Below are 24,108 nucleotides of genomic sequence, written 5' to 3' on the forward strand. Positions count from 1 at the left end.
CACCAACCCTAGAACCAATTGTATTATTTCCTCACCTACTCTGTTCTGTACTCTCCCAAACATATAAAAGCTGTTATACTGCTTGCAGAATATGTCAGTCTACCTTTGAGTTTCACTTGTGACAATACAATCTTACATATATTGTCTCCTCTCATTAGAAATACGAGCTCCTTGAGAGCAGGAATTACTTTGCTTTTCTATCTATATTCTCATGGCTTAGCACAGTGTTTTGCATGTAGTAAGCACTTAATAATTTCTTTTTCATTCATTTATTCATATATGGGAGGGAGAACAAGCATTTATTAAGTACTATGGGCCAGGCACAAAAACTTTGTACATATTTAATTTGGTCCTATCCTGGGTGGTAGGTGTTATTATCCTCATTCTACAGTTGAGGGAACTGAGGCAGATAGAGGTTAAGCGACTAGCCTAGGGTTACATATCTAGAAGGGTGAAGTGTCTGAGGCCCAATTTGAACTCAGGTCTTCTTGACTCCATGCTCAGTGCTCCATCTGCTGCTTCCTATCTATCTTTGATGATTATCTTTTACAACATTTTTCCTTGTCTATGGCTATGCTATAACCCCTTGTGCACCCACACCTGCCTCTCCACTGCACTTTGAGTGATCTCCAACTTCAGTTCTTTAGAGACTATTGAAGATGATCTGGTGGTTTGACAAAATCAAGGGACCATGTGTTGCATCTGCATGTATGCATGTGCTTGGCATTTCTTCATAATGCCAAGAGTACACAAGAAAGGTCCTGAGTAGGCCAAGTGGATACCTTAGGGTGAGCTAATGGTGAGATATTGGCAATAACTGCTCAGGATGGCAGGCGGGAATCTGAATCCTTACGAAGGAGTATCCTAATTCAGAGGGGTCAAACATGGTGGTGACATTGCTGCCCCCCAGAACTCCTAACTGAACCAGATTAAAAAGTGACTGGGAAATATTTAACAGAATAAGTAAAAATACAATAGGACATAGACAGTGTTAATGTGTGGTTTTCTAAGTCAACATACTGCCATCAGGGATCCTGGTATCTGATTTTAGTGGCCATTTCTATTTGACTTTGGTGTCCTGATGTCTTCATAGGTCCACAGAAATATGTTAGGGTATTTACATAGTCCAGTATGTTGCATATGATAAGTGCTTAATAAATACTTGTTGAGCTGAATTTAATTAAATTGGGCTATGATCATTAGAGTTCCTTAAAAGCCACAAAATGTTATTAATTTTATAATTAGAATATTATAATTGGAGAAAATGCCTAAGTTGACAGAAAGAATGTCATGTTCAAGGAACAGCAAGGAAGCCAATATCACTGGATGAAAGAGTTTGAGTTGGGGGGAGGTATAAGGTGTAAGAATGTATGTATTTTTTGTTGTTTTGGGGGTTTTTTTTTGGTGAGGCCATTGGGGTTAAGTGACTTGCCCAGGGTCACACAGCTAGTGAGTGTTATGTGTGTGAGGCCGGATTTGAACTCAGATCCTCCCGACTCCAGGGCTGGTGCTCTATCCACTGCACCACCTAGCTGCCTCAAGGTATGTGTTTTTAGAGGCAGGTTATGAAGGGCTTTGAACATCAGTGTGGTGACTGTCAGTGGAGAAGAAGGCATATATGAGAGATACCAACATTTCAGGAGTGATGGAAAGATATCTACATTGGGTGTCAAAAACTCTGAGTTTGAGATCTGGTTCGACAGCTTAGTACAATTAAGGTCTAAAGGGGCAGGTAGGTGGCACAGTGTATAGAGCTCCAGCCCTGGAGTTAGGAGGACCTGAGTTCAAATCAGGCCTCACACACTTGATACTTACTAGCTGTGACCCTGGGCAAATTTAAAATCTAAGTCTGCACTAGACTTAGAGCATAGTAGCTTAATCTCAACCAGCATAACTTCCCCTCACCACCATGAGATAATTACACAAAATAGATGTATCACCAGTCATTTCTTTCTGGACCTCCCTTTTCTCTTGTCAAATGTTTATGTGATAGATTTATGCATATTTATATAATGTTTAGCAGCTGGTTAGTGCAGTGGATACAGAGACAGGCCTGGAGTCAGAAAGACTCATCTTTATGAGTTCAAATCTGGCCTCAGACACTTAACTAGCTGTGTGACCCTGGGCAAGTCACTTAACTATTTGCCTCAGTTTCATCACCTGCACAATGAGTTACAGAAGGAAATGGCAAACAGCTCTGGTATCTTTGCTAAAAAACTCCAAATGGGGTCACGAAGAATCAGACACTACTGAAATGACAACAACACAACACGATGTTTTAAGGTCTATTTTAGCAATCACATTCTGTTTTTTTGATTCATGCCCCAAAGGAGAAGACAAAAGAACTTAAATGTTGGCAAAGAAGACAAACATGGATTTTGGGGTTCTTTTCAGGCAGAGTGTGCAGACTTCTGGGATCCCAAACAGGTCATATACTGCCAGCCAGTTTCCATCAAATGAATGGAAGTGTCATTTTGGGGAAGATGAAATGACCCACCGTCAGCAAGCGGGGCTAGCTTCTTTGTCTGGAAACACACTTCCCCTCTATTCACAGTCCTTCATAAAGGTTTTTTCCATTGGCTTGGTAAACTTGAAAGGCAGTAAACTATTTGCTTGGTATGCAGAGAGTGCCTCTAATTAGCAGGCACTGAGAAGCTAAGAGGGCAGCTAGGTGGCACAGTGGATAGAGTGCCGGCTTGAAATCAGGAAGACACATCTTTACAAATTCAATTTGGTGTCACACACTTACTAGTTGTGTGACCCTGGGCAAGCCATTTAAACATGTTTATGTCAGTTTCCTCATCTGTAAAATGAGCTGAAGAAATGGCAAACCACTCCAGTATCTTTGCCAAGAAAACCCCAAATGGGGTCACAGAGTCAGACAAGAGAACAAGAGGAAGATAAGCCTACCCTCCAACCTCGGTAACTGCCTGTTTTACACAAAGAATGTATCATCTAAGGAACACAGGCCAGCAGCCCCTAGCATTTATATATACTCTGTTCTGTCCTGTCCTTACCACTCTTGCCTTTCTCTTTTCTTCCCTGTCGCTTTCTGTCTTTCTTGTTTTTCTCATTGTGATAGTCTGAATGCAAACTAATGTCTGTAGCAGGGAGGAAGAACAATGATTAAAACCAAGAATCTCATCCTGAAACAATTATTTACTAGCTGTGTGAACTTGGGTAAGTCTTTTAAATTTTCTGGCCTCCAGTTTCTTTGACTAAATGAATTGAAATGGATTGAAACTCAATGTAAAAGGATTGAATTAATTGACTTCCAGCTCTAAATTATGGTCCTATGAGCCTATGAACTAGAATAAAACCCAGTTCTTACATAAATCTTTGATAGGACTTATACTAGAAAGGGTGAACCTGAAACAGATGGTCTATTTTATCTGAAGCTTAGAATAGCTTTGTGTAGAGAGAAGCAATCCTAGAAAACCAATGTATTTTTTTGGCCACAGTGACTGAGCATCAACTAAAGTGTGTGTGTGTACGTGTGTTAACTCCTTTAAAAAAACTACTCTATTTTTTGAAGATGGCTAATGCAGGTATTTGTTTTGCTTAACTATGCATATTTATTACAGGCACTTTTATTTTTTACTATTTTCCAAGGAGTGAAAAGAGAAAAATCAAATTTCATTAATTGAAAAAAATTAAACTAAAAAAACAAAAGCTGTGTGTACTGATTGCCTTCACTTCCTCTCTTCTCACTTCTCAGTTTCTTGCAATCTGGGTTTCTGATGTCATCATTCATGCTGCTGAATCTGTCCGCTCCAAAGTCATCAATAATCTTACTTGCCAAATCCAAAGATCTTTTCTCAGTCCTGATCCTTTTTAACTTCTCTGAAACATTTCACGCTACTATGTTCTGTTCCTGGATTCTGCCTCCTTTTTAGTAGGTTGCATAGGAGAGCAACAAGCCTGATAGAGGAAGACCCCAGTACAAATCAGACTTTAGACACTGACTCACTGTATGACCTTGCACAAGTCACTGAACATTTGATTGCCTCAATTTCCAGGGGTCACACAGAGGAGGAGAGATTGGAAGATAGATTATGATTAGAGAGGGGAGGATTTCGGTGCTCAGGATTTGTGGAGGTGGGTAATGGTGAGAACTAAGGGTTAAGGGTTGCTTGGCTAGGGTAGCTTAATGAGTGTTGAGGAGGTTAATGAACTAGAATGCCCATGATACATTAACATGAATAATGAAGTCTCCAAGTATGAGGATAGAAGTTGGGGTGAAGAGAAAAACAGCCTCGTACCCTAAGCTGTCTCCCAGCTATTAGAATAGAAGATCTTTGGGGGAAGGGAGCACTTCACATTTATATTTGTATCTACAGTGCACAGCAGAGTCTCTGACACATAGTAAATGCTGTTATCAATCTCAGAAGTGTTTTGATAATGGGCATTTTATATTTGAATGTCAACAGCACAATGAATGACAAATAAGATACCCCATATTAATATGATTGTTGCAATTTAAAACCCAGAGAAGGACAAACTAACAATCCTCTATTCTATCTCCAAAGACTGAAATGTTTCTTCTTTTGCAATGTAGTATACCTTAGGTTAACTGCTCAAACAGACTATCCAACTCAGCGCATTTCTATACAATCCATTTATTTGAAATGCCAACTATATGTAGGATAAAGTCAGTGTTACATGCTTTTCAGTAACAGTAGAAAAATAGAACCAGTGAAAACCTTTGTACAACTGTAATGGTACTCAAAAGAGAAATGTATTGTTTTACAATGCATCACACAGACTGGAATTCAAGTTTGGAGGTACCTAAATAAAAATACTATATATATATATATATATTATTTTTTTTTTAAAAACACTATATACAATTGAAGCGTAAACAAGTTTTACAAAGTACTGGTTATGCAGGTTGTAGAAAACACTTGCATAGGACATGAAATCGGTTTAAGAAAATTTTCTGAGCCTTTAACATTGAAGGCACTTGACTTTATACCAGTAACAGCACAACACCAAGAAATGCAGTATTGTAGAAGATACCACCTCTCAGAAATACAGGTGGATTACTATATGCCAACTGTAGATTTACCTTCTTGATCTTTCAGGTACCCCATATCCATGGGCAGGTTTTCCCACCACCTGCACATTTTAAAACAGACACACGGTCATGAACAGCCACACAAATGATGCCTCCACATCATGTCTAATCTCTTAAAAAGAACCACATAAAGACAAGCAATCACTTTCAAGAATTTTCAAGACAAATAGAATACTTATAGGTATCCTTTCTATAAGAGGGGCCACAGCATCTTAATATTGAGACCATGGAACAAATGACAGGATACTTTTTTTTGGGGGGGGGAATAGAGGGAATAGACAAAGGGGAAAATCAATTAAGGCCTTGCCAATGCAATAATTACCAACAAACTTGTAATCTATGGGACAAAAAAGATAGACAGCTACAACTTCAGAAAAAAGTTATTCTTAGGGCATTAACAAAATAAGAAAAATACTTTTAAGCAGTGTGTACTCTAACCATTTTTGTAAGCTTATTTGTGATGAGGTTTTAAAATAATTAGTACACATAGTAAACCACACAGAAGGGGAATTAGCACCCATGACGCTACATTGATTTAAAAGAAAATAAAAAAAGAAAATAAATATTCCTCCCTTTGAATTCAGTATTAGATTGCAATCTTAGAATTCCTAAGCCATCTCCTAAGTGCGTCAGGAAACACAGATTTCTCTTCTTGGTGCCCCCCCTCCCATAGGCAAACTTAAATTTCTTCTCTAATGAAACCAATTAAGTTTAATAACCAATAGTTATTGAGGAAACTGAATTCTTTGCCTTTAGAGATTGAGGTATTAAGAGATTTATTAACCTAAGTTTCTGTAGATGGTTATCAGTCTTTTCTCCCTCTCATTACACTATTTCCAGTTAATACAAATACCGTGCCCACTCAACTTTAGTGAAAAGCCTCTCTAAAAAAACAAAAAGAAAATTCCATAAAAGATCACTATGATAATAAAAAGTGAACAAAAAATTGGGGAAAGCTCATACGACATGAATTACAAGAATTTGGCAAGGTTTCATACATAATTTCTACAAGAAGACTTAATTACAAAGAGCTTCTAGTAAAGCCCTTAATGTTTAAGTGATAAATGAAGTGGTTTCAAGAGGCCCAAGGTTTACTTGGGGAAAGCTAATGGGCATAGTGTGAAGACTATATTATGCCACGGGTTTAAAAATATTAAGTTCCACAACTAATTTTTATGACACCATACACTGCCATTTCCCCCCAATGATTGTTTAATAAAATTATAAAACTAAACTAAGAAGAAAACAAATACTAACAGCACTTTCAGGAAGGTAGTATCTTTTCTTCTTCCACACTGAGAGCAATACGAGTTGTCTACCCACTCTTTAACATGCCATGAGTACTGAAAATGGAGATTGTCTGAGCGGCCGATTGTCTTACGGAGATCTGGTATTTTTGTGATTTGGTTATTTTTAAATGCTTTTGTATCATATAAAATCCCACTGTTTGTGGCCCTTAAGTATACACTGTTTTTCAAAAGCAGCCTTCTGCAGTAATCTCATTTATCTTATCACAGCATACAAAGATTTAATAGATGTGTTCAAAAGCCACTGGCACACAGCTATTCAATTTACTCCACAAGTTACATACTACAAAATACAGCAAGATAACTGATAATTAATCTAACAAGATACATGCATCACAGACACAGTATCCTTCTGCATGTTACATCAGTCTATAGTACCATACACTAAAGCGGTTTTTCCCCATATGAATATTTTAGTCAGTTATTCAAACTAATTCTTAGCTGAAAATGTAGATTTTGTAAGTAAATCAAATTATGAGCAGTGGTCATTTTAAAATAATTTGGGTGATGTGGAAGGGAATTTTTATTAATTTTTATTAAAAGTGAATGTGTAGGTTTCAATACTACCAGCCAAAATAATGCATAATCTGAATAGAGACAAGGAAGATTTAAAAAAAAAATCAGGGAAATGGAAGTCTCATTTGCATTACCAGTACAACTCTGGTCTGATCCAGAGCAGCAACTTCTAACTGTATCCAACTGATTAATGTTAATATATATGAATAAACACTAGAGAATAGACTGGAATCATTAACTCCTGTTTTTTGATTAAAGCCAGACTTGCTGTCAGACTTTTAAAGATTATATCATCTACTATATGGTTTAGACCCTTAAGTAAGACAATGAATCGTCATAATTCTCTATCTTAAAAAAAAAAAAGAAAAAGAAAAAGAAAAAAAAGCCTTTAAGGCAATGAGTAGGTCTACCTTATAAGCAGGTTAGCGTTTACCCTTGGACCTCTCAAATGAAATATACAACATGATCTAAATCAAAATTTAATAAGAGCAGTCAACTAGATAGCAAAACAACTTGGCAGCAATTTTATCTGGGTATAATATAAGCACATGTTCCTGTCTTTGTGACTATCTATTGTTAGCATTAAAAAAACGTCAAGAGATATTCCTGAGTGTACATCCACAGGGTATAGTAGGAAAAAATCTGCAGGAAGAACTACAGTTAATCAGGAAAGAAATCAGAGCTGTTATCACCCAGTAAAAATGTATGTACTTAAAAGTGCATGTAGGTCATTTACACGGTAGCTTGTAAAGGCCCCCTAGCCCTGCATAGTTTAAGAGTGAGTGTCAATGAGTGGATTCATGTGTGTAACATATTAATATATGATGGAATATTCAGGAAGCCTCTTTTATTTATCCAAGTACTACTGTTGAATATATGTGTGTGTGAAATACAAAACTGACACAAATAACGTTGAAGAATTGATTTAAAAAAACCAAACCAAACCAAACCTAAAACATCAGTATATTTACATGGAAGGTTGAGGGAAAAAACAGTCCTTAGTTCATGTACTGCTCTTCCTAGGGAGAGGATCTTAAAATATCCTAAGTGCTGCAATAGTTTGGTAAATGCCCAAACCAGCATCCCCAGAGGAGTTCAAGTAGGACATGTAGTGTGTAACTTTTTTTTCTTTTTTCTTTTGGTGATTTAAAGCATTATGCAACACAGAACTTTCTTCACACGACACCAAAATTCATTAGACATACATTAAAAACATTTAAAAGTATACATATCCCTACAAACATCAAATGACATCCTTAAGACTGAAGCCCTTTTATTTGTTCCCCAATAGGCAGCAAGACCACTGAAGGCAATAAGCAATCATCTCACCCCTCTCAGCTGAAGAATTTGCTCTCAGAACCAGAAATCTAGTTAGCAGTGTCTCATGTTAATCTGACATCTTCAATGTTTCAAGTTTAGAAGGACTTTGATTAAGACCCTATTTAGTGAAATTCTCATTTGTTACTTGAACTTACAACGATTCTAACTTAAGAGTTCATGCTGTAACTACACTAATAGTTTTAGATTGGGCAAGGAAAGCTTTTTTCTTCAGCATTCTTCACTAAACCAGAAACTTCAGGATCCTGGGTGGACACTAGCTGGAGATACTAGCTCCCACAACTTATTTAAAAAGGATGACAACAAATTCTTTTAGCAGAGACTGACCAGGCAGATTTCTGAACTAAAACTAGTACTAAAAAGAGAGGAGCATTTTGATGTGCTGTTCTTTGGAATTCCTATAATTAAAAAATAAACACATTCTAACTATTTCATAAGAAAATACATTTCAGTGTGCAACCCACTGCACATGGAAATTGGTAGGTGAAAGGTAAAATGCAAAAAAAATATGAAAATACAGTCCTTTAAATGTGGCAATAAAGTTTAACATGGTGATACAAAAATTAATATGGGTAAAATAAATGTACAGGTGCAAAAAATTTTGTTTTTAAAAAAGTGCCAGCTTGGTTTCTCTTAAAAAGGCTTCCTCAACACAACTGCTCAAAACACAAAATAAAACCAGATGCAGCATTTAAAAAAACAAACAAACCCTCATAGCATGCTATGTCTAATCAACACTGTATATACAAAAACTTGAGCAAAATAAAGTGAAACTGAGTTATCTGCTGGCTTTAAGAAACTTGTCTGAAAGTTGTCCGGTTGTGTCATAAAATGGGATGTTCCACATCTCAAGCACAGACCATTTGGAGGTTACTTTTAGAGGGCAGACTTTTTGTATAAAAAATCTGGTTTGCTTGGAGACCTCCTTCCTCTGTTTACTGAGTCTTCCCTTTCCAACTCTGTATTTCTCTGGGCTCCGTGTTCCAAGGACTCACTGTCTGCCAGTCTCCTCCTGGATCTCTCTTCTGGAGCTTCAGAGCTACATGCAGAGAGTGAAGTTCTATTAGAAGTAAGCCCATATGTCAAATCAGTTTCCATTTTTGTTCGTCCCCTGACATGAGCTGGACCATTACTAGCATTTTCCTGGGCAGCTAATGCCAAATCCAACCGCTGGGGTGGTTGTTCTACAACATCAAGGTGTACTGGCTCATTCTTTTGTCTCTGTTGATGCCCATCTTGAGAAAGCATATATTCTCTCCTAGTTTCTTCTTGCTTTTTAGGGGATTTCTGGTTAGGTAGGTATGCTGACTTTAAGCCACTTGGTGATGCCTTATTGTGGCTATATAAATCTGGACCAAAATATACACCTTGTGGAGGTGAAGGGGTATGCCTGGTAGGAGCTGGAGTAGAAGGTCTGCAAGCAGCATTTGAGAAATCATAGAAATCTGGGTATTCTTGCTGATTTTCTCTAACATCCGTTTTTTGCTCTAGTGTGTGTTTCTTTCGAGAAGTGTTCATGTGCCTCTGCTGGATACATGATATGTGTTGGGGAGGTCCTGGTCCTACCTCGGAAACTGGTTGGCTTAATTCTGTGTCAACAGCAAGTTCAGGCAGCCTCCTGTCCTTGAGTGATATTGTTGACACGCCCATGGCTATATCTGGCATCAGCTCATTGAGCATAGGCTGAGTACACTGCAGGAAAGAAGAGGAAAAAGCCCAAAGAAATGATCACATTAGATCTATCCTTAAAAGATAGCTGCTAAACATTATGTGACATCAGATAAGTCATTTAAGCTCTCTGCATTTCAATTTCTTTATACATAAAATAGGAAGTATGGCTTAGATCAGGGCTTCTAAAACTTTTTCCATTGGCAACCCACAGTTTCCTACTCTAAAATTCAATGATTCTGTGTTCTACTAAGTTTATTCAATTTCATGACATTGATAGAAAAATGGGATTATAATTTGTGACACTTGATTATGATTCTAATGTTCTAAACAGAAAGAGTGATACAGTGGAATCCTTTAGTACTGAAGGAAACACTGATACACACCTTATAAACTAATCATATTATATCTTATTTTTTTCTGTATGTAACTTTCTTTTCTGGGGCAGAAAACCATGTTTTTGCCCACTAAATGTTCTAATTAAATTCACAAACCTAATAATGAGCTAAATTATAATGTGGTTCTCTGTCAACTACATTTATAACCACCTCTTTAAATTCAATTTTATTGATAGTGTGATAGTAAAAGGCAGTATTTAGAAAAGTTTTCCTCATAGTAAGACCTAAAATAAAATCAATTAGACAATTACAGCACAAAATCAAAATAAGTCTCCTTTCTCTCAAAACAATATCTAATACCTCCAACTACTTTTAAGTTTTCAAAGCAAACTGACCTTGCTGATGAAAAAGCATGTCTAAGGATTTAGATGTATTAGAAGGTATAGCTGGTGAAAGTAACATATGGGTAGTCTTCTGGACAAAGAATTAAAGACATATGTGGCATCATCCTAAATTATCTGAAATCACAACCTTCTGAAATATAAGTACTGGATAATAGACTCAAATTGTGTTTACAGATCTTAAAGAAATAAAAAATTTTTTAAAGTGTATGTAGAAAAGAATATGCAGGTCTTAATATTCATTTTTTGCTCCTTCTAGTTCAAACTGTAAAGCTGTTGCTTTCCTTTAAACAGGTGCTGTAAACTAGTGACCCTCTTCTATTCTAACTAAACAACCTGATTTTCTCTCTTTTATTTTTCCTTTCCTTCCTTCTTTACTCATTCCCTTTCTTCTCTTTTTCCATTCCATCCCCCCCCGCCCCTCAGCACTAATGCTGGCCGGCAGGGCCTAGAAAGGACTTTTGGCATTCTTGAAACCTCTCCGTTTCAGGAAATTACATAACACCTACTTACCCCTTGTTTCTCAGCTGTCATCACTGTTGCAGTTGCAGCGACTGTTTGTCTCCCTGATCCTGTAGTGTTAGTGCAGTCTGGTGGTTCTGCTTTGACACCAGGTATATAGACTGGAGGAGGGACAGCTTTGGGAGCTGTTCTTGTATGAAACAGTGAATGGTTGCAAGGATAAGAAAAAGAACGTGAAGGATGTTGACTGGGAGGAGCTCTTTGTTTCCAACCAACTTTGAACTGGCTGTGAAGTGGAGTAGCTGGAGGATGATAGGGAGGTGGTGGAGGAGGCAAGGGTGGATGGAAGGCCACAAAAGTGTCTAGATCTGTAAACATGGTTTCTGCAGTGGGAGTACTGTTAACTCGACATCTTCCAGACTGTTTCACGGTCAAGAGTGGACTTTCATCCCCAAAACGTTCATCAGGAAAGAACTTGTGAGGATTCTACAATAGGAAAAAAAAGTTAAAAAATTTTCTGGTAATTACTAGACTTGTGAAATAGCCTTATACATCAAAATTTAAAAGTAAACAACTTAAGAAAACATGATTTTCTAGGTCAAAACCCTAAGAAAAAGTATCAATAAAAGGAGAATAAAGGGACACTGTGCAACTAAAGACAGACAGACAGACAGACACACACACGACTGAATATTCTGGCAAACAAGCCAGCTATTTTTGTTGTTTCTGTTGCTAATGTAAGATACAAAGATCATATAAGAATGCTGAATCATTCAAAAACAAGCAGTTCATATTCTGCTATAATTTTTGCAAAGATAACAAAGACAACAAAAAGTGACAGTAAAGAAAAGTACAAAATGAAGGCTGTTCCTAAAATTCTCTAAACTAAGACACTCTGACATATATACTTCAGAAAGACACAGAAAAAGCACAAATATGGCATTCTTTACTAATTTCTCTTAGCTGGTTTGGACTAACATTTTGATAAATAGAGTATGGGAATGCTGTTCTTCAGAACATATTTTCAAAATTTCCAGTGTACTACTTTTGTTTAAAGTTTTACAAACAGTAACAGACTATGCCATTAAATGAACAGGAAACCACAGAGTGAATTTAAGATGAAACAAAGATCCTCCAAAAGAATCGAGGGACTTTGGGGGGTAAAAAAAACATTTTTTCATCATCTCAGGGCAATCCTGTTTTTGCTTTTAAGGATTTAGGGTCCTAGAGTCTCATAATTCAATGACAGAAAAAAACAAGTTAGCTACCAGGACACTGACTGGGAAAATAGATTGAATATAATTTTCCTCCAGGTTCTAATGAGGGGGCTATGGGTAGGATGCTTTTTAGTATAAAAACCAATACTACTACTCTTGAGCCATATACCAATTTAAGGAAACTGCTAGAGGGCTTTCTCTGCCAAAAATGGAGTAGCTAATAGTTTTCTAGTTTGCCTTAATAATAATTTCAATCCTCATGTGGTAGAGGCACCAATGAGGGATACTGTTATTCTAGATCTGATTCTCAACAATGAGGAAGAGCTTGCTTCTAGGTTCCCCAGGTTTTTGGAGATCAGTTTTCAAATAGTTCAGAGAAATAAGAGGTAGGACCACATGGGCTGAAATGCTATAGAGGAAAATTATTTTAGAACAATGAAAAGCTATGAAGACTAAAACTCTGAAGACAGAAGGAGAAAAAATTACAATGGGAAGGAAAAAGGTGAGTAGACTAACAATATATATGCATAAGGAACTCAATGACCACCTCTGATTCTTAAAAAGCCCGAAGTCAGGAAGACCTGACTTTAACTATAATTTACATACTTAGTACTAGCTGTGTGATCTTGGGCTAGTCACTTAACCTGAATTTGCTTCAGTTTCCTCAACTGTAAAATGGGGATAATAATAGGACTTTCCTACCAGAGTTTTGTGAGGACCAAATGAGATAATATTTGAAAAGTGCTTAGCATAGTGCCTGGCACAAAATAGGTGCTATATAAAAAAACATGAACAGAAGATGGAAGCAAGGGTGAATGCAAAAACGTAACGTTAAGAACATTAAGGGAGAAAGGGGGTGGAGCCAAAATGGCAGAGTAAAAGCAGTGACCTGCTTGAGCTCTCCCCCAAACCCCTTCAAATACCTGTAAAAAATGGCTCTGAACAAATTCTAGAGCAGCAGAACCCACAAAAAGACAGAGTGAAACAAATTTCCAGCCCAAGTCAACCTGAATGGTTAATTGGAAAGATCTATCACGCTGGGCTGGGCTGGGAGACAAACGCAGTTCAGCATGGATGTGCAGGCAAAACAGGCCTCAGGGGACTAAATCATGGGCAGCTTTGGTGGTTTCCAGACTTCTCAATCTTACTTTGGTGACAAAGGAGTTCAACACATACAACCAGAAGAAGACAACAGAGTCAAAGCTCCTACATCCAAAGCCTCCAAGAAAAATATGAATCAGTCCCAGGCCATGGAAGAGCTCAAAAAGGATTTTGAGAACCAAATAAGAGAAGTAGAGGAAAAACTGCAAAAAGAAATGAGAGCGATGCAAGAAAATCATGAAAAACAAGTCAACAGCTTGCTAAAGGAGACCCCAAAAAATACTGAAGAAAATAACACCTTAAAAAATAGCCTAACCCAAATTGCAAAAGAGGTCCAAAAAGCCAAGGAGGAGAAGATTGCCCTAAAAAGCAAAATTGGCCAAATGGAAAAGGAAGCCCAAAAGCTCACCGAAGAAAAAACTTCCTTAAAAATTAGAACAGAGCAAATGGAAGCTAATGACTTTATGAGAAATCAAGACACTATAAAACAAAACCAAAAGAATGAAAAAATAGAAGACAATGTGAAATATCTCATTGGAAAAACAACTGACCTGGAAAATAGATCCAGGAGAGATAATTTAAAAATTATTGGACTATCTGAAAACCATGATCAAAAAAAGAGCCTAGATATCATCTTCCAAGAAATTATCAAGGCAAACTGCCTTGATATTTTAGAACCAGAGAGTAAAATAGAAATAGAAAAATCTACCGATCACCTCCTGAAAGAGATCCCCAAAGGAAAACTCCTAGGAATATTATAGCCAAACTCCAGAGTTCCCAGGTCAAGGAGAAAATACTGCAAACAGCAAGTATTATAGAAACACAATCAAGATAACATAAGATTTAGCAGCATCTACATTAAGAGACTGGAAGGCTTGGAATATGATATTCCAGAGGGCAAAGGAGATAGGATTACAACCAAGAATCACCTACCCAGCAAAACTGAGTATAATCCTTCAGGGGAAAAAAATGGGACATTCAGAGAAATAGGGGACTTTTATGCATTCTTGATGAAAAGACCAGAGCTGAATAGAAAATCTGACTTTCAAATACAAGACTCAGCGTGAAAAGGTAAACAAGAAAGAAAAATCATAAGGGGGCTTATTAAAGTTGAATTGTTTATATTCCTACATGGAAAGATGATATTTGTAATTCATGAGACCTTTGTCAGTATTAGGGTAGTTGGAGAGGAAAGAAATATATGTATAGATAGATAGATAGAGGGCACAGGGTGAGTTAAGATGAAGGGGTGATATCTAAAAAATAAAATTAACGGGTGAGAGAGGATTACAGGTAGAATCTCACATAAAACAGACAAGAAAAAGCTTTTACACTGGAGGGGAAGTGGTAGAAGGTGAGAAGGAATGAGTGAATCTTATTCTCATTGGATTTGGCTTAAGGAGGAAATAATATACATACTCAATTATGTATGGAAATCTATCTTACCCTACAGGAAAATGGGGAAGGGGATAAGAGTGGGAGGATGATAGAAGGGAGGGAGCAAATACTTCTGAGGAGAGAGAGGGTCAAAAGAAAGAACAGAATACATGGGGGGTGGGATAAGATGAAGGGAAATATAATTAGTTTTTCACAACATGACTACTATGGAAGTGTTTTGTATGACTACACATGTATAACCTATATTGAGTTGCTTGCCTTCACAATTAGGGTGGGTGGGGAGGGAGGAAGGGAGAGAATTTGGAACCTAAAGTCTTAAAAAAATGTTAAAAACTGTTCTTACATGTAACAGGCAATGGGGCATAGAAATCTATACTGTCCTACAGGAAAACAGAAGGTGAAGAGGATAAGGGAGGAGGGGTGCGTGATAGAACTGAGGGCAGATGAGGGGAGGGGGTATTCAGAATGCATTCTGTCTTGGGGTGAAGATAGGGACAACAAAAAGGGTGTTACTAGGGAAAGGATCAAAGAGGGATGGGATGGCTACTTGAGATGGCTGCTTTAGGTGCATGGAACAATTAGAAAATGACAGAGCAAGAACTACCCAACACTTACTCTTTTGTTTTTCTTTATATTGGAAATATAAAGATTAGTAATATTAAAAATAATATAATAATAATGAAATAATAGTAATAATATAAAAAGCTGGGAGACAGTAATGGAGGACGTAGCTGTTCAAGCTGCCAGGCCCAATTTTCTGAAACAGCCAGCAAATGTGACTGCTGAGCCATTGTCAAAGACCTCTGAAAGAAAGACTGTGGAGGAAGGATCACAGGACTGAAAGGCAGATGTTCTAATCTTTCTAATCTACTTAAAGAGGAGAACACGCAGTCTGTAAGCTATAGGCCAGACAGCTTGACTTTAATTCCTAGCAAAGTTAAAAGTATGGAAAAAGAGTTAGTAGAGCTTCACCAAGACTAGGTCAAGCTAAACTACCTTAATTTTCTTCTTTGACAGTGTTAGTATACTGGTATAGCAGAGAAATGCTAAAGATGTAGCTAACTATTGTTTTAGGAAAGCATCAGACAAAGTCTCTGAGGCTGTCCTTGTGAACATGACGTAGAGATGTGGGGCTAGATAAATATCACTAGGTGGAGTCAGAACTGGATAGCTATTAATGGTTTGATGTTAAAGTTGGAAAGAGGTCTCTAGTAGAATGTTTCTGGAATCTGTGCATGGCCTTGTGCTGTTTAATATTTTTAATCAGTGATGTATATAAAGGCATAGACAGCATTCTTATCATGTTTCCTTAATAATACAAAGTTAGAAAGAAGATGACACACTGGACGGCAGATTCAGGATTCAAAATCATCTTGATAGGTTAGGACGTGGGTGTGAATCTCATAAGATGAAAATATTTGGGGATAAACACATAGTCTTTGGTAAAAACAACAACAACAACTTTATAAATAAGCTAGGGGAGGCACTGTTAGTTCATCTGAAAAAGACAAGGGGAATTTAGTTTTTATTATAATATGACTCCAAAATACAGCAGCCAAAAGATCCACGGAGACCTTGGGCTACGTATACAAGACGCAGTATGTAGGGTGATGGAGGGAATGCATCTGCTGCCCTTGGTTCTGGTCAGATCAGACTTGACATATGGCATTCAGGTCTGGGAGCTTGATTTTGGGAAGGACAATAATAAACTGGAGAGTGGGCAGAGGAAAGTAACAAAGATACTGAAGGGTCTAGTTGAAATAATTGGGGATATATATTCTGAGAAGAAAAGATTAACGAAAAGGCAACTTCAAGTATTTGGAAGAAAGGTTTACACTTGTTCTGCTAGGCCCCCTGGGCAGAATGCACTGGGTAGAAGCTGCAAAGCAGAAAATTTCAATTCCTCTATACATTAGTAAATGGACTGATGAATTCCTGTGGCCAAATAAATTCATCATCTGGCAGCCAACCTTCTGATGACAAGGCTCTCTTCACCCTTGTCTGGGCTGATTTTTGGATAAAAGACCCAAAGTTTGTCACTCATAGTTTAGGCGGACGGAGTGCTGGACTTGGAGTCAGGAAGACATATGTTCAAATCCAACTTGAACTGGGACACTAAAACACGGTTGGTGGAGTTGTGAACTGATCCAACCATTCTGGAGAGCAATTTGGAACTATGCCCAAAGGGTTATAAAACTGCGTAATATCACTGCTAGGTCTATATCCCAAAGACATTTTTTTAAAAAAAGGGCCTATTTGTACAAAAATATTTATAGCAGCTCTTTTTGTGGTGGCTAAGAACTGAAAATCAAAGAGATGGTCATCATTTGGGAAACAACTAAACAAGTAGTGGTATATGACTGTAAAGGAATATTACTGTACTATAAGGAATGACAAACGGGATGATTTCAGAAAAACTTGGAAAGACTTCCATGAACTGATAATGCACAGTGAACAGGGCACCAGAAGAATGTTGTACACAGCAAAAGCAATATTGTTTGATGAAGAACTGTAAATGACTTAGCTATTCTCGGCAATACAGTGATCCAAGACAATCACAAAGGACTAATGATGAAGCATTCTACATCCACATCTGGAGAAAAAACTGATACTGTTTGAATACAGATGGAAGCATGCTATTTTTCACTTTCTTTAATTTTTTTTTTCTTTTGAGTCTTCTTGTACAAAATAATTAGTATGGAAATGTTTTACAGAATTGCATGTGTATAACCTATATCTAATTGCTTATTGTCTCAGGGAGGGGGATAAGGAGGGAGAAATGGAAGGAGAGAGAGAATTTGGAACTCAAAACTTTAAATAAATCCAACTTCAAACACTTACTAGCTGAGTGACCCTAGGAAACTTTCTTAATCCTAGTCTGTCAGTTTCCTCATATGTAAGATGGGGATAATAATAGCACCTATGTCCCAGGGTTACTGTAAGGATAAAGTGAGGTAATATTCTAAAGTGCTTTGTAAATAAACCTTAAAAAGCTATACAAATGCTATTATTGTTGTTTTAAGCCTTCTCAGCTTTATAGAACCTTCTGCAACTTGAAATTCAATGGGACTGGCCTTGAGAGTTCAGGGATACCTCCATACCAAAATCAGACCAGAAATGAGGACTCAGTGGAGGTTACTGATTATTGAAGACTTGTTATCTTTAGATATTAATCTCAGAGACAGCTTTGCTGCAGTTAACTCTGATAGCTATTGTCCCAACATATGACAGGAAAAGCAAATAAACCCTTAAAGTTTTCTAGGAAGACTCGTCAATATTTTAAAATGATGCCCTAATGCTGAAAACTTACACAATTAACACAGTTCCCTATTTTTTAAATATCTAAAATATTGCTTCCTACCTGCAAAAGCTCTGCAGCAGCATCTGCAAGACCAAACTCTCGCAATACTCTAATCTGAATTTCATAACTGACAGTAGCACCTTCTCCACAGTTTAGAGCATATGCTCTCTGCACCTGCTCAGTGTGGCGTAGCTCCTGCAGACGTCTGACCATCTCTTTCATAACAAGGAGACGAGGAACTGAAAACAGAAGAAAATTGGTATACGGTGTGGCAGGCATATTTTACATTAATTCTACATTCAAAAACAATGTTCAAATTTGACTATGCTTTGTCATTTACAGTTGTCAAAAAATAAAATTTCTTTAGTGTATTTACTTCTTGAGCCATTTAACATGTGCCATTTTTTTTGTATACTAAAATGGCTCCTTAATTGTGTCATTACTTTTATCTAAAACAACACAAACTATCTAACCAAAACACCGTAGCTAGGTTCTTGTGAATAACAATGGATTGTGGGAAGTGGTCACATTATTCAAATTTGCTATATATATTTCCATTGAGTTAGAACCATCATAATATTTTACAGAACTGTAACTTTGAATAGTGTGAATTCAAATACATAAGATCATAAGATTCATTATTCATACTAATCAGAACCTAGCTGTACCTTAGCTAAATTCCAATTCTATGTTTTTATTAAAATGTGAAACACATGATGAATTAATTTCTGGGCACACTTAACCCTGAAGGTTTCTAGGCATTAAAAATACTTTAAGGAAATTTTTCTGTAATACAAACAGAACTCTAACATGATGTCTCCAAAATCCACAGTTAAATTACCTAAAGGAATTGAGAGCTTGTTTTATATTATTAACCCATTTATTTTCAGCATATGGTATCTATATAACAACAGCTACTCTGGAATAAAACATATGGATAATGAATTAGAGGGAATAGCATGGTGAAGTGGAACGTGGGCTAAACTTGGAGTCACAGGACTCTCTTCTCTGCCAATTAAAGCCTGATGATCTTGGGCAAGTCACTCAACTTCTATGAGCTTTAGTTTCCTACCCTGTAAAATGAAGCGGTTAGACTAGAAAGAAGATCTCTAAAATTTCTTCCAGCTGTACATCCATGATTCTATGAGTTATGAGCTGACAAGTTCTTGCCAAACTGTTATCATGATTAGATTTCTACAAGCAACAGACAAAAATTTTATGGACTGACTTCTGAACCAATCCTTAAAATAAACAGCTATCCACATAGTTACAGAACTACCACTAAACAAATGAATACCAAACGTCATTGATTCCCTCAAAGAATGTAAGCTCCTTGAAGGCAGGGACAGTTTTGCTTTCGCCTTTTGTATTCACAGTGCATAACACAGTATTTGACACACAGCAGGCACATAACAGATGTTCAAGGAACCGAACTGACTAGAACCAAATATTTATGGAAGCCATCAACGACCATACAAAGAAACATATGTAGTCAAAGAAATAAATGACTTCAAAACTAGTTTGGATACACTTATAAATGACATAGCCATAAATAACTACTGAGAAAATCTAAAACAGAACTAATTTAAAGGGTGATTCCAGGGAAGACAACCACATGCTTCCATAGCTAGTTGAACAGAACATCTACCACTGTATGGAGACTAAGAATATACTTTTTGGGTTGACATTCTGAAATATTAATACAATTGTATTTAACTTCTGGTTTCTGAGCAATCTGTAGTTGCAGGAGGTAGAATAGGAAGGGTGGGCACTATACACTTTCCCCAATACCCATCCTCTACAAAACAGAAATGATGTGTGCCAAAGATAAAAGCAACTTAAGCCCTTTCCAAGGTAGGTAAAACAAACAACAAACGCCAAACCCAGGACCTGATGTTCCCTGACCCTGAGCTCCCTCAGCACCCCTTTTTCACCTTCCATGCTCCTAGAAGCCAGGCTTCACTTAGCAGACCCAAGCACCCAACACAATCCTACATCAAACCCCACTCCTGCATCCCAGTCTTCCCTCCCTCTTTCCAAGGCTAGCCACCTTGAGTTTAAAGAGTGGGCAATTTCACTAAGATTAACAAAATTCATGCTAAAATTAAAATTGGTTAAAGGACAGAACAGAACAATGGATGATAAAGAGGGAAAATAGACTAATGAGATGTTATTAAGAAATGGATAAATAACTTATTAATTTACATATGTACAGCAAAGTATAAAAGCCTTACCTGGAATTTCATTGGCTACAACTGAAGGAGGACTGGACTGGTTACTGCTTATTTGCTGGTGACTGATCATATGACAACACTGTGGTACTGCATTGTTTACCATGTAAAGTGTGTCAGGAACATTGGACATTCTAACCATCCGTAATCGAACAAGGTCTGTTTGTTCCACCATCATTTCATCTAGCACTGACTGAAATAAATCATTCAAGATTAATCAGAATTAGTCAAAACATTATTACCTCTTAAAAATCACATTTCTTAGAAGCCAATTACCTCAGTTACATAAAAAAGGACAAATAACTCCAATTTCCTTCATTTTAAAATAACCCTTTTGTATTTGCTTAGAGAATAAAATTTTAAATCCTAATAATTTTTTCTCCAAGCATGAGTTATAACTTAAGAATTTGAATACTGCCTGATGAAAGAATAAAATAATGAATAAGCTATATATATATATATATATACACAAAAATGGAATCAACCATGTGATTGGAGATTTAGAGCTGGAAAAGGCCTTAAAGCAGTGGCCAGAGTCCAAATGGCAATACTTTTGCCTTAGTTCTTCCATAATGATGTAGAAAGCATGCCAGACGAATTCTAAATGAAAAAATGAAGAAAAAGTCACGGTGAATCATTTTTTCAAAGCTAACGGAAGCTGAGGAAGATAGAAAGTTCTGCAGATACTCTAAAGGAAAACTGAACGGATAGCTTTAAACCAGAGAGTGAAACATAAAAATCTACTGGCCACCTCCTGAAAGAAGTTCCAAAATGAAAATTCTCAGCAATATTATAGACAAAATGTAGAACTTCCAGATCTAGAAGAAAACTCTGCAAGCAGCCAAAGAGAAAGAATTCAAATATCATGGAGTCACAGTTAGGATCACATAAAATTTAGCAGCTACCACTATAAAGGAAGGGGAGGTTTGGAATATGATATTCTGGAAGGCAAAAGACCTAAGAGTACAACCAAGAATAATCTACCCTGCAAAACTGATTATAATTCTACAGGGGAAAAAATAGAAATTTAACAAAATAGAAGATTTTCGAGCATTCCTATTAAAAGACCAGAGCTGAACAGAAAATCTGATATTGAAACACAAGACTCAAAAGAAGCATAAAAGATATACGTGGAGTTAAAATAAAGAGATAGAAAACGAAACTACTTTAGCTTAAGTAAAAAAGGCAGGGGTAGCAATCATGATCTCAGACAAAGCAAAAATGGCATAGCATTCAAATTTCCCCTCTTGTTTTAATGCTTCAGGACAAATGTCTTTAATTATTTCCTGTATTATTGTATCAAGATTCTCTTTTTGATCATAGCTTTCAGGTAGTCTGATTACTCTTATATTTTCTCTTCTTGATCTGTCCTCTAGATCAGTTTTTCTTATTTTTCTCATATTCTCTTCTATTTTTTCATTTTTAATATTCTATTATTTCTTGATCTCTTAATTTTGTTGGCTTCTGATTTTCAAGGAGTCCTTTTCTTCCTTAAGATTCTGGATCTCCTTTTCTTTTCTTTCTTTTTTTAAAAAGTTTTTCCTCAACTTCATTTGCTTTTTAAAGTCTTTTTTAAGTTCTTCTATGAATTCTTTTTGAGCAGGTGATCATTTGACATTACTCTTTGGGGTAGAAGAGAGTTTCTTTGCTTCAGCATTCTACTCTGAAATGAACCCCAGTCTCCTCTCTTCCCATAGTAATTCTGTGATTGGATTTTTCTCCTTTGCCTGTGCATTTTTAAAAAATTGTAGTAGCTTAGTTTTTATAATCACCTCTAGTCCTGGGGTATGGTACCTCTGGCCTCAGATCCTCCAGCCTCCTATAAGTACCCACACCCAGTGGGGCCCCAGACCACTGCTTCTGTAGCATCTCTGCAGCACAGCTGGGTCTGGTGTTCCTTGTCAGCAGAGGCTCCCTCAGATGTCCAGCTCCCCTCACTGTCCCGGGGTAAAAGTTCTTGCTGCTGGCACTGAGGCAGCCTCCCAACTTAGCTAGCCCCAGGGCTTGCCCCTTGTTGTTTAAGCTGACCTAGGACCTAGGACCTAGTCCCCTTCACAGGGACCAAACCTTGTCCTGGGACTTTTCTTCAGATCTCCTCCAATTGTCCCAAGAGAACCTCTGCTCTGTTTCTACTCTTATTTATCTTTACTGCTCAATATTTGCCCTGAGGTGCTATTTTATCTCTTTTGTGGAAGAAATTTCAGTCTAAACTGAGAGCTTGGAAATCTCAATATAAACCTCCAGAGACAGCATAATTAATACAGTGTTATATAAAGGTGACTTTGAAGATTTTTGGGGGCATTTATTTTATTATACCCTATGGATAATACTAAGACCCTAGAAGACGGCCACAGAGAAGGAATGTAAAAAACTTGTGCTCTGTTGTCCTTTCGATCTCAGATAGGAATTCCTTGAGGGATGGAATGTCCTTTAACAGATTCCAGAGAAGACCATATGATCTTGGCCTTTTCTGCAATGGATTTGAAAAACAATTTTATTTCCTTTATTTACCTTAAAAACATGAAACTCTGGGGCAGCTAGGTGGTGCAGTGGATGGAGCACTAGCCCTAGAATCTGGAGGTCCTGAGTTCAAATCCCTTCTCAGACACCTACTAGCTGTGTGACCCTGTCACTTAACTCCAATTGCCCCTGAAAACAAAACAAAACAAAAAACCCCCAAAACCCTAACCTATACCATTAGTACTATTTTTCACTCTAGACAATATGATCATAGATTTAGAGCTAGAAGTAAACTTAAGAGTTCCTCTAGTCCAATCCCCTCATTTTCTAGATGAAGAAGCTAAGGCTCAGAGAAATTAACTGACTTGCCCCACACAGGGAATAAATGGCAGAGTCAGGACAGGAAGCCAAGGCTTTTTGACCCCAAATGCAGAATGCTTTCCAAGATATCACACTACCTATAATTTGCCCAATGGAAATTCTCTTTTGATAATAAAATGTTAACTAAGAACTCTGATAATGAGCATTGAGAATAGTTTTTTTATAAAGGCACAAAAGATGTACTTTTAAATAAAAGGTTGGGCTTTCTTACTTTGGTTCAGAAGGCTCAATGACTGCTATTTAAAGAGGTAAGCTTATTCCATGTTTTCTACTCATTACAGCACTTCATTTTATTTTCTATTATGTATTGCCCGTAACAATTACTAATTTGACTACACTGAAACTCTTTCCTACTCCTGAGTGCTTACTGGGGGAATATGGAGTGGCCACGGGCTTGCTCTGTAAGGGAAACTTTATGAGCAAGTACTAGCAAAGTATCTTTTCCTTAGTCTAACAAAGGGAAACACAGTGAATAGAGAAAGCCTGCCTCAGCATCAGGAAGAGCGGGGCTGTTCAAGTACCATCTCTGAGCCACAGTGACCATGTGATTCTCAGCAACTTACGCTCCTCAGGTCTCAGACAACCCTCAAGTCTGTAACTGGCACAGAAAGAAGCAGGAAGAGCTGTACTAGTAGACTCATTTCTTCATTGGAAGTTCCCTATACCATTTGTGTGAAAAGTGTTTTGTGATTGTGTTCATAGAGTTCCTGGGTTTGTTTTGGCAGGTGGACTCCCAAATATTTTATGATGTCTACAGTAACTTTAAATGGAATTTCTCTTTCTATCTCTTGCTGTTGAGCTTTGTTGGTGATATGTAGAAACGCCGATGACTTATGTGGGTTTATTTTATAACCTGCAACTTTGCTAAAGTTGTTTATTATTTGAAGTAGTTTTTCACTTGATTCTCTAGGA

The 24,108-nt window shown here is 37.2% G+C and overlaps 1 protein-coding gene across 1 annotated transcript in view; it reads right to left on the minus strand.

The window, feature by feature from the left end:
• Positions 1–4,603: 4,603 nt before the first annotated feature.
• Positions 4,604–24,108, minus strand: part of BTBD7 (BTB domain containing 7) — a 95,691-nt gene continuing 76,186 nt past the window's right edge. The window contains 4 exon segments of the mRNA XM_078151417.1: positions 4,604–9,930; positions 11,159–11,593; positions 18,185–18,363; positions 20,359–20,548. Of these exon segments, the coding sequence (XP_078007543.1) occupies positions 9,115–9,930; positions 11,159–11,593; positions 18,185–18,363; positions 20,359–20,548 (1,620 nt within the window). The 3' untranslated portion in view covers positions 4,604–9,114.

This window comes from Phascolarctos cinereus, unplaced genomic scaffold (genome assembly GCF_003287225.1).
Source record: "Phascolarctos cinereus isolate Bilbo 61053 unplaced genomic scaffold, phaCin_HiC Scaffold_3;HRSCAF=262, whole genome shotgun sequence".
NCBI lineage: Eukaryota > Metazoa > Chordata > Mammalia > Diprotodontia > Phascolarctidae > Phascolarctos > Phascolarctos cinereus.